Raw genomic sequence first — 14,328 nt, 5'->3', positions numbered from 1 at the left:
GCACATCCTCAGTCCCAGTACTAGGGGAGGCAGAGGTAGCAGATCTCCGAGTTGGAGACCAGCCTGGACTGCATAGTGCATAGGGGTCTGTGAGCTGAGAAACTAGGAACATATTTGTAGGAAATGGGGAGCCTTGGAAGGTGTGTGAGCAGCAGAGGGGCAGTTCAGACCCTTTGATGGAAAGACGGCTGTGGGCCAGTACAGGACTCCTCCAAGGCAGGGGAAGGGGCGTGGGGCGAGGCTTCTGTTGTCTTTAATTCGTTCTCATGTCAGCATTGTAGTCCTGTGCACCTGAACACTCAGCACTCATTATCACAACTGTAGCTGTTAAGAGGTGGGTATTTGCTGTGTGGTCCAGGTTGGCCTACAACATTTGGGTTTAAGCAATGCTCCTGCCTCAGCTTCCCCAAGCAGCTGAGAGTATAGTTTTGAGATGTGGTATCTGGGAAGAGAAAACAAGCTAAGTTTCAACAAGGTTCCCACCCAGGACTGTGGCTATCAGACCTTCACTCAGACTCTCTGGTCACCTGGTCAGCTTCATCCCAGGGCTCAGGGCCAGAGACACCCCCAGTTCCTTGGGGCTTCCATCCCAGCTGTCTGGTGGCTCCCAGGCTGACCCCTGGTAGCCGGATTGGCTTAGGCCCCAGGCGAGTGTTTCCTGCAGTGACAGGCTCTCGCCCGTGTTTCCGGATCCAGGAAATATCGCTGCTTTGTCCCCAGAGGCAGAGCATGGCACAGCGACTACATGATTCATGCCTGCTCCCGCCAGGGTCAGCGCTGGAGAGAGCAGCCGCCTTCCGTGCAATGTTTGCCGGTTTCTTCCCTCGATGACTCCTGCTGTTGTCCGGATTCTTTGGAATGAGCTGCTGGGTCAGAGGGCTGCCACTTCACTTCACTCCCCTGCCTCAGCTCGAACACACCCTGCCATGCTCAGCTTAAATGTGTTACTTATCAGCTAGCTCATTTTTATATATAAGGCCATGTTTTGTTTTGTGTCTGTGCCTAGCCCCAGAGAATGCTCCTTTGTTGTTGTCTTTGTTTTTCAAAACAGGGTTTCTCTGTGTAGCCTTGGCTGTCCTGGACTGGCTTTGTAGACCAGGCGGGCCTCAAACTCACAGAGATCTGCCTGTGTTTGCCTTCAAGCGCTGGGATTAGAGGTGTGCGCCACCATGCCCAGCTAATGCTCCTTTCAGTGTCTGCACCAGCAGTAGGAAGTAATATGGCTTTAATTTTTAGTTTTGATGATTGAAACAGGGGCTCAGTAGCCCAGGCTGGCCCTGAAATCATGATACTCCTGCCTCAGCCTCAGAGCTGGAACAGCAAGAGTGCACTGCCACACCCAGTTTATACCGTGCTGGGTGTACACTGGAGCCAGGAGATGGAGCCAGGGTGTGCTACACGTAAGCACTCTAGTGGAGCTGCAGCGCTGGCTGAAAGATGCACATCACCACAGCTATTCATTGAAGACTCTTCGTTCTCTTCTATGTGAATGAACACACTGCTGCCCTTAAAGATTAGGACAGGGCATCGGATCCCTGTGTGCAGCTGGGGGCCACCATGAGGGTGCTGGGAACCAAACTCAGGTCCTCACCAGCACCTAACCTGCTGAGCCACTTCTCCAGCCCCACTGGGCACAGGTCATCACAGCCCTAGGGAGTCTGAGTTAGCAGGATCCAGAGTTCAAAGACAACCTGGGATATATATTGTAACCTTGTTTACAAATAAATAAAAGCACATAAATAGGAACCAGTCAAGCATGGTAGGCCTTTAGTCCCAGCACTCTGGCTGGAGGCAGAGGCAGAGGGATCTCTGAGTCCGGGACCAGCCTGTTCTACAGAGTAAGCTCCAGGACAGCCAGGGCTACACAGAGAAACCCTGGCTTGGAAAAAAACAAATAAACAAACAAGCCAATCTTCGAAGAATTTCTTGGATATTTATTGTGTGCCAGCAATACCTTTAAGGGCTACAAGCAAGGCTGAATGTGAGAAGAATCACCCCAGGGCCCTATGAAATCCTCAGAGGACCCGCAAATGCAGTCTAGGCCCTTCATTGTGGGGAGGAGGGGAGCCTGGTGATGCTGGAAAAGCCTTTAAAGCCCAATGAAAATCCTGGGGAAGGGAGCTAGAGCCCTCCAGGGGAAGCCTGGAAACTCTTAAGGCCTTTACCTTTACGGGAGACTGGAAACTCCCAAGGAAGCTGGAAGCCAGGCTTCCTGCTCTCACCTCTAGGCTCAGGGTGGGGGAGATAGGAAGCCTGAGAAGTTTCCTTGGGTGGGTGCTTTGTACAGGGATCAGGTGCCCTGCCAGTCACTGCAGAAGGGATTGATATGACGTCACCTCACAGCTGTATGCACCTTAAACCCAGTGTCTTGGGGACGGCGGGGTACAGGGACTGTGGAGAGGATGGAGGTTGCTGGTGGGATGGGGGGTGGGCACAGCGGGTATCCTGCGCCATTGGCATCTGGCTGCCCCATCCACAGGTGAGTCAGGCACCCAGCGTCCTGCAGTAGCTGCTTCCTCAACCACTGGGAAAGGAAGAGGCAGAAAGAAGTCAGCAGGAGCTGAGGGGCCCAGGGGCCCGTCTGCAGCAGGGGTGTGGCATGGCTCTGCTGTCTCCTATATAGGCCTAATCTGGCCCCCGGAACCCATAGCAATGTGGGGCTGGGCTCCAGGTTAGACCCAAGCTCCTAAATCACCATGAGGTTTGTCTATTCCACACAGTTGGAAGAGACTGAGGTTCAGGAAGCCCCAGCGGTGGGTCTCCATGTGCAGCCCAGGCTGGCTTCAAACTCAGTCCTCCTGTGTCTTGTTTCTTTCTTTTATTCACTCCTTCCCAAGACAATTCCATACGTTCCATGGTACCCAGGATACTGGGTACCCCAGTAACTCAGGACCAACCAAGCCCACAGCTTCAAAACTGACACCAAAGTCTCATCCCTCCAACAGGGCATCAGCCCCACCTAAGTGCCAACAATTCTAAGAGGCTTCCGCCCCATCCCCCCACAGCATCCCTTGGACTGGAATGCCCTCCCCCCTGGGCCTGGCAGAGGAGCTCCAGTGGGGTCAGGAGTGGTGCTGAGGCATTTCCTGGTAGGGAGGGGGGTCTGCAGCAGAGTCTGGTTTCCTCTCCCCCTCCCTTCCTTCCCCAGCTCTTCCCTGGGGGCCCCAGGCCTCTCCTTCGGGCTGGCTCCGGTCCCCTCCCTGACTGCCTGATGACCTCTGTTCTTGCCTAGGTCACTCCCCCTACCCCAGTCAACCAAAGTGAACCCATGAGTCTCCATGTGGGCTAAGCCCTGTGCTGCCCATAGCTTTCTGGGACCCCCAAAGTCCTTGGATGGCCACAAGGTCAGTCTCAGTTTCTGTCACTTCACTGCCCTCCTCCCTGGCTTAGGTCCCTTCCTCAATGAGCTTGTCCTGATCCCTGTGGAAGATTCCAGTACAGTCTTCCCACAATGTCAGAATCTAAAAATAAAATAGTAATAATAATAATAAAATCATGGGCCAGCAAGAGTACTCATCAGGTGAAGATGCTTGCAGCCATGCCTGGCGATCTGAATTTAATCCCAGGCCCATATGGTAGGAGAGAATCAATTGCTACAAGCTGTCCTCACATGTAACATACACACCATCAATCACTGTAAAAAGAAATTGTGGGAAAAGTCATAAGCTACATCTTCTTCCATGTAGCCTGATACTTGGCTGGTATGATTATGGAGTGTTTTAGGCCCATCTTCCTTTGTTTGGTTTTGAGACAGGGACTCACTGTGTAGGCTAGGCTGGCCTCAAACTCAGAGCCATACACCAGTCTCTGCCTCCAGGGAGCGGCGACAGCCACAGGTCAGCATACTGGTCCAGGTAAGGTATCTCAGAATATCAGGCCATTACGGAGTAAGTCTGTCAGCAAGGTAACTGGGAAGTGGAGGCTGACAGGCAGAGGCAGGAGAATGGCTATGTGGGACCCTAGGCCATTTCCTGACAAGGCTCCTGAGGTGCCAGGCCTCAGCCTGCTGCTAGCGTGTGGCTTGGCTGGTCTTATCTGGTACCCTACACTGTTCCTCGACCACTCTGACTCTGGCTCCTCAGGGCTGAGACCGAAGGGTGCCTATCAGGACTTACAATGGCAGAGGATTCAGGAGAATCCGGTGTTCAAGGCTCTATGGAGAGTCTAAGGCTATGCTGGGTGGCATAATACCTTTTCTCAAAAAAAAAAGAAAGAAAGAAAGAAAGAAAGAAAGAAAGAAAGAAAGAAAGAAAGAAAGAAAGAAAGAAAGAAACCAACAAAATAGAAAACAATAAAAAACAATCCAAGCGGGGGGGTGGGGGGTGGCACACACCTTTAACTCCAGCACTCATGTGACAGAGGCAGGTGAATCTCTGTAAAGTTGAAGTCAGCCTGGTCTACATGGTGAGATACTGTCTCAAAATAAACTAATTAATTAATGATACCAACTTGGATGTGGAGATGGATGTTTACCTTTTTTTTTTTTTTTTTTTTTGTATTTCAAACTAGGATTTCTCTGGGTAGCTCTGGCTGTCCTGAAACTCACTCTGTAGACCAGCTGGCCTCAAACTCAGAGATCCCCTGCCTCTGCCTCCCAAGTGCTGGGATTACAAACGTATGCCAACTTGTACTTTCAAAGTTGATGAAGGAAGGTTCTGAGTTTGAGATCATCAAGGCTGTGTAGCCAGACTTTACCTCAAAACAAAACAGAACTGGCTGGGGAGGAGCACCCACCTACAGAGTGAGAGAAGGGAGGCAGTGAGGAGGGAGCAAGGCTGAGCACTACCCTCAACTCTGCAAGGTGAGGAAGAGGCCTCTTACAGCCAAGGCCCCAGCCCCCAGGGGAAGGCGCTTCCTGGCACCCCAAGGATGACCGGGGCGGGGAGCAAGGCCTAAGCGAGCATTGTCCATCAGCATGGGCGCCACTCAAGGTAAACAATGTCAAAAGCTTCCCCGGTTGAGACCGGACAGTCCTGGGCCGGGAGCCCGGCCCTGTGCGTGCATGACCCTGGCTGGGTCCTCAGTTTCCTCCTCTGAGAAGTGGGGATCAGAATAGAAACTTCCCAGCCAAGAGGGTGGGTGGAGGTGGAGTAGCTTGCCAGGAGGCAGGCCACTCTCTTGTCTCTTTATTTTTCAGTATTTCCTTTGCTCTCTCCCACCTTCCTTCCTTTCTTTAAAAAAAAAAAAAAACTAAACTAAACTATTTACTATGTAGTCTTGAACTTATAATCCCCCTGCCTCAGTGTTCCAAGTGCTAGGTTTATAGGCCTGTGCCTCCACAGCTGACTCCTTTCTGTCCTAACTTTTTGCAGGATGATTTGGAGCTGGACATGAGCCCGGCTCTGTAAGTCAGAGCCTGGTTCAGCAGCAAGTCCCTCACTGGCCTGGAGAGTGCTTGACAGCAGGCCTGCTGCCACTGCAGAGGCCCTGAGTCCAGGGCGGGGACCCAGAGCCCTCTTCTGGCCCCTCTGGGCTCTGGGTCCACGCGTACACACACTGCAGATACGGTGGTGCACACCAGTCGCGCGCGCTGAACTGGTGGAGGCAGAAGAGCTGAGTTGGAGGCCAGCCTTCATACTGGGACAGGGTGTGATGCCACACACCTTTGATCCTAGCACTTGGGAGGCAGAGGCAAGCCAATCTTTATGAGTCTTAGGCTAGCCTACAGAGTAAGTTCCAAAACAGCCAGGGCTACAGCAGAAGACCCTGTTTCAAACAATAAATAAATAAATCTTTTAAAATCCAATCAATAGAAGGAATTCTCTTGTAGTTTACCACCAAGACACCGTGACAGACACAGGTCTGGTGACCATGAAACGGCGGGAGAGAGCTGAAATCTAGGTCTTGAGACCCAAGAAGATTTGATTAAAAAATCCCAAAGACTGTGGCTGGAGACACAGCTCAACATTTAAGAGCTAGCTGCTCTTCAAAGGACCTGAGTTCAATTCCCAGCACCCACATGGTGGCTCAGAACCATGTATAATGGCATCCAATGCCCTATTCTTGCATGCAGACAGGCAGGCAGACAAAGCGACCATATACATAATGTCCCAGAAGCTGCCTTCACAGAAATAAGATTCCCAGGTAGCCCTGCATGGGTTTGAACTTGTCTTCCTGCCTCAGCCTCCTGAGTGTGGAGATGGACAGGTGGGCCCAGGACTTGAGTTATGACCTATATCAGCGGCCTGAGCTCTGCAGGGGGCAGTGGCCTGAGTCACCTGCCCTGAAGACAAACATACCAGTGACTCCAACTGGGTGTCTGACGAAGCATGAGGGGTGTGGGCATTGGACCAGGACTTGACCGAGTGCCAGATGCCCTGCTCACACTCAGAGGACAGCCCTGGTCCCTCTCTTTACAGTCACCAGTTAATGGACTTCATCCTACACTGCCTCAGCCTCCAGAGCATGACACCGCTCTGGCTGAAATGTCTACTGATTTCCTTATTTTCATACCTATGCCATGGCTGGAGTATGGAGGTGGCAGACAACATTTGGGAGTCCGTTCTCTCCCAAAGAGGGGAACATGAGCTAGAATTCAGGCATCAGGCTTGGCAGCTCTTTCACCTGCTAAGCCTCCTTGCCTCTCCAACCTCCATTCTGTGCTGGGCAGCCATGAGGCTTCTGGGGCACAGGAGGTAGCTCAATGACAAGCGTGCTCTGGGGCAAAAGGACCTGAGTTCCATCCCAGAGCCCAGGAAAAGGAGTTGAGTGTGGTGGGCAGGGCACACCCCCGTGGCACTCTTGGCTGTCCAGCTGGGCCTACTCAGAAAGCTCTAGGCCAACAAGAAACCCTGGATCAAAAATCATGATGGCTGGGCATGGCGGCACATGGCTTTAGCCTTGACATGCAGGACCAAATCTCTTGAGTTCCAGGCCAGTCTGGCCTACATATAGAACCTGTCTTAAACAAACGGCAATTTGGTATGGTGGATGGGCCAGCAGGACAGCTTGGCAAGCAAAGCAGGAGCCACTAGGCCTGCTGATCTGGGTTCATTTCCCCAGGACTGGTATTCGGGAAGTTGTTTTCTGACATCCACATATGGCGCAGATTGGTCCACACACAGAATAAATAGGGAAAAAGGTAAAACCGTAGTGAATGACTACTGAGAAGCCAAAGCCGCAGCTACACCTTCACATACGCATTTGGGACACACAGGCTATGAGACTCATATCTCACCATCTCCACTCTATCCACTCCAGCCTCGGAGGCTTGTGTTGGCTATTCCAGCTGCTCGGGACACCGTTCCTGCAGCTGCCTCCTCTCTACCCTCCAGTTGGAAAGCATTCCCCTCCCTCCGAAGCCCTGCCTAGCCTGTCTAGAGTATGGTGGCCTTGGTGTACCTGCCACGCCTACCATACAGCAGTCATGAGCTCTGCCTCTCTCCAGCCTGATCTGGCTTCCATCTTCTATAGTTCCGGGCTGAAGAGCTCACCTGGGTGGGGCAGCAGGGTTGAGCACCGGGAGCCGCTGGGACTCCAGGATCCTTTTCTTGAATTCCTCCAGGCTAGCGGGATCTACAGAAAAAAATGAGTGAGCAGCCAAGGAAAGGAGAGCTGGGCTGGGGACCCCTCTGGCTGTCACTCACCAATGGGCGGAGGGTTGGGGGCAGGGGCTGTGAGTCTCGGCAGGATTACTGGCTGCGACTGTGGGAGGAACCGGAGAGAAGTTTGAGGAGCTGGTCCCTTCCACAAATGCCTAAGCTACCTAGCTGGATGGGGTTTGGTCGGGGACGTTTTGTTTGTTTGTTTGTTTGTTTGTTTGTTTACAGACAGTCCCTCTATGTAGCTCTAGCTGACGTCGAACTCACAGATGTCCTTCTGCCTCAGCAAGCTGAGTGCTGGGATTAGAGGGGCCCCATCGCCAATCCCACCCTAAGGAACTTAGGTCCTCACCCAAACTAACCTGAGACACCATCGGGGAGCTTGACTTCGGCTACCACAGACCCGAGGTCACCTGCAACTCGCACCCGTTCCCCTAGTCCTTCCGCCATTCCACCGAAGCAGAAGCCCTACCCGACCCAGCTTCCCTCTCGCATTGGCATCCTCCGGCCTCAGCTCCCACCTACCCCCAGGCTGACTTTTTCAGGACCCCAAGCTACACCCGGGGCACCCGACCCCACCCGGCGAGCAGGGCCCACCTTGGCCTTGAGGCAGCTGTCCAGTGCGTTGATGCGCACGTCCACCTCGGTGCGCAGCTGCTCCAGCTCGCGCTTGCGAGCCTCCAGCTCGCGCGCCAGGCCTTCGCGCTGCGCGCGCAGCGTCGCCTTCTCCTCCAGCGCCAGCTGCGTCTGGCGCGCGCACTCCGCCCGCAGCTGGCTCTCGCGCGCCTTGGTCTCGGCCGCGGCGCGAGCCTGCGCCTCCTGCGCGCTCTGCGCGGCGCGCTCCAGCTCCAGCTTCTGCCGCCGCAGTTCCGCGTTCTCGCGGGTCACGCGCTCGATGCCTGCGCGCAGCTCGCGCGCCAGCTCTCCCACCTTGGAGCTCATGATCTCGGGCAGCTGATCGCACAGCCGGCGGACGGACGCAATCTCGGGCACCAGCGAGGAGTAGTGGTAGCCCAGGTTATCCAGGGAGCGCCTTATCAGGGAGTCCCGCCACACGGCCAACGCGTCTGCGTGGAACTTGTCCTGGTCCAGGGGAAGGCACAGGGCCTGTACCTTGCGCAGCTGCTCCTCCGACACCTGCTGCTCCTGCTGCTGCCGCTCCCGCGCCTTGCCACAGGCCTCCAGCTGCTCCTCCACCAGTCGCTTTCCAGCGTGCAGGCTCTCCTTATCCTTGGCACATACCGCCTTCTCTTTGGCCACCTCCATTTCCAGTGTCTTAGCCTTCTCACCCAGCTTGAAGAGCAAGGCTGGTGCCGGGGACAGATGGAGGATGAGCGGGCCGCTGAGCTGCATCCCTCCTCCCTTCCCCGCCAGGACCCGCACTCACCTTCGCACGTCTTGTTGGTCTCTTTCAGCTGCTCCTGGCACTGTTTCTCGCTCAGGATGATGGCGACAATGAACTGGTTATAGGCCTTGTAGGTGATCTGCAGGTGTGGACACAACACAGCTCAGCACCCATCTCCAGGGCTGCATACACAGTAACCATCTCACACCCCTAGAGGAATGTGGATCTAAGGAAGCTCCAAAGGTTATACTAGAGCTGGGGCTGAAGCTCCATTGGCAGAGCGCTTATAGCTCAGTTGTTGGAGTGTTTGTTGGGTTTGTAGCTCAGTGTGTTAGGTGCTTGGTAAGATGCTTGCCCAAGATGCACAAAGCCTTGGGTTCAATCCCCGGTGTCTCATAAACCAGCTGTGGCGGCTTTTACCTGTAACCTCGGCATTTAGGAGGTTGAAGGGAGACAACTGCCATGAGTTAGAGGCTAGCTAGCCTGGGCTGCAGAGAAAGACTGTCTTTCTTTGTTTGACTGTATATCTTTGTTTCTGTAATTCTGGCTGTTCTGGAACTCCTATAGAGACCATAGGGTCCTCCAACTCACAGAGATCCTCCTGCCTCTGCCTCTCAAGTGCTGCTGTTGAAAGTTTTGCACTACCATGCTGGGCAAGACTCAAGACTCAAGACGTAGTTGGCAGAGTGCTTGTAGCTCAGTTATTAGAGTGCTTGTAGCACAGTTGCTAGAATACCTGCCTGGCAATCAGGCAGCCCTAGGTTTTGTGCCTACCACCACAAAGCATGTTGTGTATGCTTGTTCCAGACAAGGAGACCATAAATCCAAGGTCATTCTGGTCTACATAGCAAGAGTTATCTCAAAACAAAACCAAAAAGAGAGGAGGCCCAAAGTAGAAGAGGAAGGAAGGCAGAAAAATCACATTTCTTTGTGCCATTGAGAAGTAAAGGCCAAGACAGAAAGCACTAGGGTTTGATTCAGGTGGCTTCTGGGCTCCTCTCCACTGTGGGGAGGCGGCTTGCCAAGAAACTCAGTGGCCTGAGTCAGATGATCATGTACCCAGGCTGGAAATTTTTTAAATGTAGAAGGAGGGTTAGGGTGTAACGCAGTGGTAACGTTCCCATTTAGCAAAGAGGAGTCTCTGTGTCAGGGTCAGGCTCCAGGAACAGTGTGTAAATTAGTTAACTGAAAACCAGGAGCCTGGGCCCAGTGTTCTCCAGAGGAAGTCTGGGAAACCAATTCCAGTGGGTGAGTATGTCAGCCATGATGCTGACCTGGGCAGTAAGCACCAAAGCCCAAGAGGCCACAGGCATCTGTCTGAGAAGGGGCCTGGGCTTCAGGGTGCCTATTCTGTCAAGCTAGTCTGAGGGAGGACAGTCCTATCCTTGTGTCTGAGAGAGGAGGCTGCATCTGGGTGATGGTCTGAGAGAAGAGATCGCCTCTATCTCGGCGATTTGGGACCCTGTCCTCTAAGGGGAGTCCTTGACTCACCCCTAATTTAGCGGCTGCCAGCACTCCTGCTGCTGGACCAAAAGCTGCCCCAGCCTACAGCCTCTTGCTCTCCCTGTGAACAGGGGAGAGCATGTTCAGAATGTGTGTCTGGAGCTATGTGGGGACAGCTGTCTCCAGGATCAAGACTCTGTGACAGTCCCAGGACCCAGAGGGCTCGGTCCCTAGAAAAACTTCCTGCTAGGGCCTCTGATGACCCACCTGGGCAAGGGCATAAAACGTCTTTTTACCATGAAGTAGTCAAAGACAAAACCATCTCCCCCTCTTCCTCTTCCCCTACTCTCTGCGAGTGTCTTCTTTAGTTCAGGAGACCCTGAAGTCCTGCTTGCTGCTTCAGCTCTCAAGCATTAGAGTGGCAAGTGTGGGCACCGTGCCTCCTAATAGCATTCCTTTCAGTTGTGTGCTTGTGTTGGAGTGGACACGGGGCTACACACGTGCTGGGCCAGGGCGGAGCTCTGACCCACGCCCAAGCTCTGTTCATCCTTGCTGCACTGAGGGAGAGCCAAGCCTTCTGAGTCTGTTTACTGTCCCTGTGAAGCTGCCTTGAGCAGGCACAGGGCAGGCACCTAGAGTCACAGAACCTGTGAGTGCCCAGGACACCCAGCTAAACCCCAGTTGCAAGCAGACAGTGCTAGAGTGCTCCTGCCCCCACTTTCACCCAGAGCTCTGCCTCCGAAGTGGATCGGCCTAGCCACGGATTTAATGAATTCCTTGTTTATTCCAAGAGACATTTTGTTATTACTCTGAATGACCAGAGAGCCAGGCACAGGGGCGTACGCCTTTAATCCCAGCACTCGGGAGGCAGAGGCAGGAGGATTTCTGTTAGTTTGAGGCCAGCCTGGTCTATATAGTGAGTTCCAGGAAAGCCAAAGCTACAACCTCAAAAACAAACAAATAAATTGAATGATCAGGCCTTCGAGGTGAGTCAGCTGGTAAAGGCGCTGCTAAGGGTGACAACCTGAATCGAACCTCCAGGCCCCACAGAGAAGGTTGTCTTCTGACCTCCACACACAGGTCACGGCATATGGGTAAATGCATACATGTGCAATAAATAAATTTAACTTTAAGAATCAAGCCACCTGAAGCAAACTCTCTCTTGGCAGGCAATGTTTGCCATCATGAAATCACTGTCACAAGAATATCACCTATATGTTGAGATTCCTCTCAGCTCTATGGGGTGACACACATCTATCCACGAGCCCTCAGGAGGCTGAGGCACAACAATTGAACTGACACAAATTTAAGGCCAGCCTGGGTTATATAGTGGCACCTTGACTAGGGAGGGGGTTAGGGAGAAAGAAAGGCTGTAGATCAGTGGTGTAGCCTATACCACATATATTAGGCTGAACCAATGGCCTGTCATTCCAGTGTCGGGAAGGTGGAAGCAAGATGTTCAGGAGCGTAAGGCCATCCTTGACTACGCAGCGAGTTCTAGACCAGCCTGAGATGATGTTGTAAATTAAGAAGCAGGGAAGGGAGTATCAGATTTCTTCACATAGAGCTTAGTATTTGGGGGGTGTCCGGGGCTGCGGCGCAGGGCGCACAGGTCGACTCTTACCAGTTCGCTGTGGCACTGGCGGAAGCTGGCATTGATGCGCTCCAGCTCGCGCCTCGCGGTCAGCAGCTGCTGCATGACGGAGTCCTTGGCCAGCACGCTGATGTTCAGCTGTTTGCTCAGGTTAGCCTGCGCGGCCGACAGCCCCATCAGCTGGCTGTACAGGTTGTCGGCTCGGATCTCGGTGGCCCGCAGGCTGGACTCGGTGGTGGCATGCACGTTGCCATAGATCATGAAGAGGACCAGGCCCAGGATGATCAGGAACTGGATGAGAGACACGAAGAGGAAGAAATAACGCAGGTAGTACCAGCAGCCGCGCGCTGCGTCCCCGGTGCGGGAGTACGGACTGCGGTCCACGGCGAGCCCCATTTGCTCAGTGTACGCTGGGCGCGCTGTCCCGCCTCGCCTGCCTGGCCAGATCTGGGCCGCGCCAGGCAGAGGGGAGTGTTTATATTACTTCTCTTAATGCTTCCTCTGCCCGGCTCCTTCCTGGCCAGGAGGAAATGGGGGCTGTGGGTTATCACAACACTCCCACCCGGGCTGTCGAGGACCTGGCGGACTGGGCAGCCGTAATAGATGGAGGGTGGGGCTCCCCGCTGGGTGACCAGGCCGGCTTCCTTTGCCTGGCCCGGCCTCAGTTTCCACGACCGCCACCTCCTTAGGTCAGCCAGACAGTGCCCTCTGCCCCTGGGACGCGTTATCTCACTTAATCACAGCCCCGTGGCTAGGCCTGTTGTGTGGAAGAGGAAACTGAGGCACAAGTGTGACAAGAGACTGGCCCAGCCTGTTACTCTGTGGCAGGCTGGGCTCTAAAATGCCCAGGTCACTTGGGTGCCACCGATCACATCCCATAAAATACACTGGTCACCGTGGGACAGCTCCCAGGCACAAAGACATACTCACACTCACACAAAGGAGTTTTGGATTCAAGGCGAAGGACCCTGGGTGGACCTTCCCCACCCAGGAGCTCCAGGGACGTTTCCCAGAAGGCACTGACTAGTGGTGCCCAGTCTACAGAAGGACCTCACTAAGACCTGATTCTTGGGCAACAAAGGCACAACCTCCTTCAAATATTCCACCAGCACACAAAGTCATCTCCAGAGTGCACTGGGATTAGGGTCTGGTTCAGCAATAGAGGCCCTGCCTAGAACACCCCAGTGAGGGGTGAGGGCCAGTGGCACAGGGGCAGAGCTCCTGCCTACATTCCTACAAAAACAAACAACAACAACAACAAAAAAAAAACAAACAAACAAACAAACAAAAAAAAAAACTGTGTGGTCCACAGTGGGTCTTGGAGTGGGAAAAGGGAAGAGAGGCTTCATTATCTCTGGCAAAGGCTGCTGCAATCTGCCTCAATTTCTCCCTCTATGACAAAAGTGGCCTTATATCAGCTGGGCACAGTGGCACATGCCTGTAATCCCAGTGCTCAGGGAGGCAGAGGCAGAGGCAGGCAGATCCCTGTGAGTTAGAGGCCAGCCTGGTCTACAGAGTGAGTCCAGGACAGCCACGGCTACCCAGAGAGACCCTCTGAGGCGGGGGGGGGGGGGGGGGGTGCTTATGTTCTTAGCCTGCTGTGATTTCAGGGTCCCAAGAGATGGCAGTGAACTTTGTTGGTTGGTGAAATCCCATGTGGAGATTTCTAGGATCTTTGTGGGACGATGCCCAGACAGGTGTGAGATTTCAGGGTCACACAAAAGGATTGTGGGGTGCTTTGACCCCCAAAAAACATCGGAAGAATCTTGTGGAATCCTTTAGCTGCCGACTGCGCTGCCTGCTGTCCCTACTTCACAGGCAGCCCTGACCTGTTGGGGGAAGGGACAGGGTCAGGCTAGGTGGCAGATGTCCTCTCTGGGGTCCAGAAGGGAGAAGGCCATCGGGACCCAGAAGCCGAGGAAGGGATGGGATGGAGATGGCGCTGAGCAGGCGGGTGTGGGGTTGGGAAGGAGGAAGTTCCCAGGGGCGGGCAGGAAACCCTTGTGACCTTTGGCCTTTGCAGCTACCCGGAGATTCTCGATTCTAGACCCTTCCTGGCCAGCCACGGGGTGGGGGTGGCAGGGCTGGGGGCTGCAGCTGGGGCCCAACCGGCTGTGGCTTAGGGTTGGTCAGACAGGCAGGGCCCTGCAGATGGGGGCAAGCACAGGTTCTGCCTCAAGTTGGGGTCTGGCATGCCACCTGGCCAGCATGTGACCCCAGAAAAACTGCAAGTTTCCTCCCTGCAGTTGTATCTTGTGTATAGAGGGCAGGCTTTTGCCCCCTGTAAGATGGAAGGGAGTCTCCTGTAGTCCAGGCTGAGTTCCCTGTGGTTGTGTAGCTAAGGATGGCCTTAAACTCCTGTCTCCACCTCCTAAGTGCCAGGGTGACAGCCATGCGCCACCACC

The 14,328-nt window shown here is 54.0% G+C and overlaps 1 protein-coding gene across 1 annotated transcript; it reads right to left on the bottom strand.

Annotated features, from left to right (window-relative positions):
* Window positions 1-1,913: 1,913 nt before the first annotated feature.
* On the bottom strand, window positions 1,914-12,387 carry Plvap (plasmalemma vesicle associated protein). Its single transcript, XM_021627590.1, has 6 exons — window positions 11,954-12,387; window positions 8,929-9,025; window positions 8,139-8,848; window positions 7,587-7,644; window positions 7,434-7,515; window positions 1,914-2,524 (listed from the first exon to the last, which is right to left on the bottom strand). Exons 1-6 carry the CDS (start codon window positions 12,317-12,319, stop codon window positions 2,518-2,520), a joined length of 1,320 nt encoding a protein of 439 aa, XP_021483265.1. The 5' UTR covers window positions 12,320-12,387; the 3' UTR covers window positions 1,914-2,517.
* Window positions 12,388-14,328: the final 1,941 nt, after the last annotated feature.

This window comes from Meriones unguiculatus, chromosome 4, assembly GCF_030254825.1.
Source record: "Meriones unguiculatus strain TT.TT164.6M chromosome 4, Bangor_MerUng_6.1, whole genome shotgun sequence".
Taxonomy (NCBI): domain Eukaryota; kingdom Metazoa; phylum Chordata; class Mammalia; order Rodentia; family Muridae; genus Meriones; species Meriones unguiculatus.
Note: the sequence above shows the minus strand (reverse complement) of the source record. Positions and strands in the feature narration are given on the sequence as shown.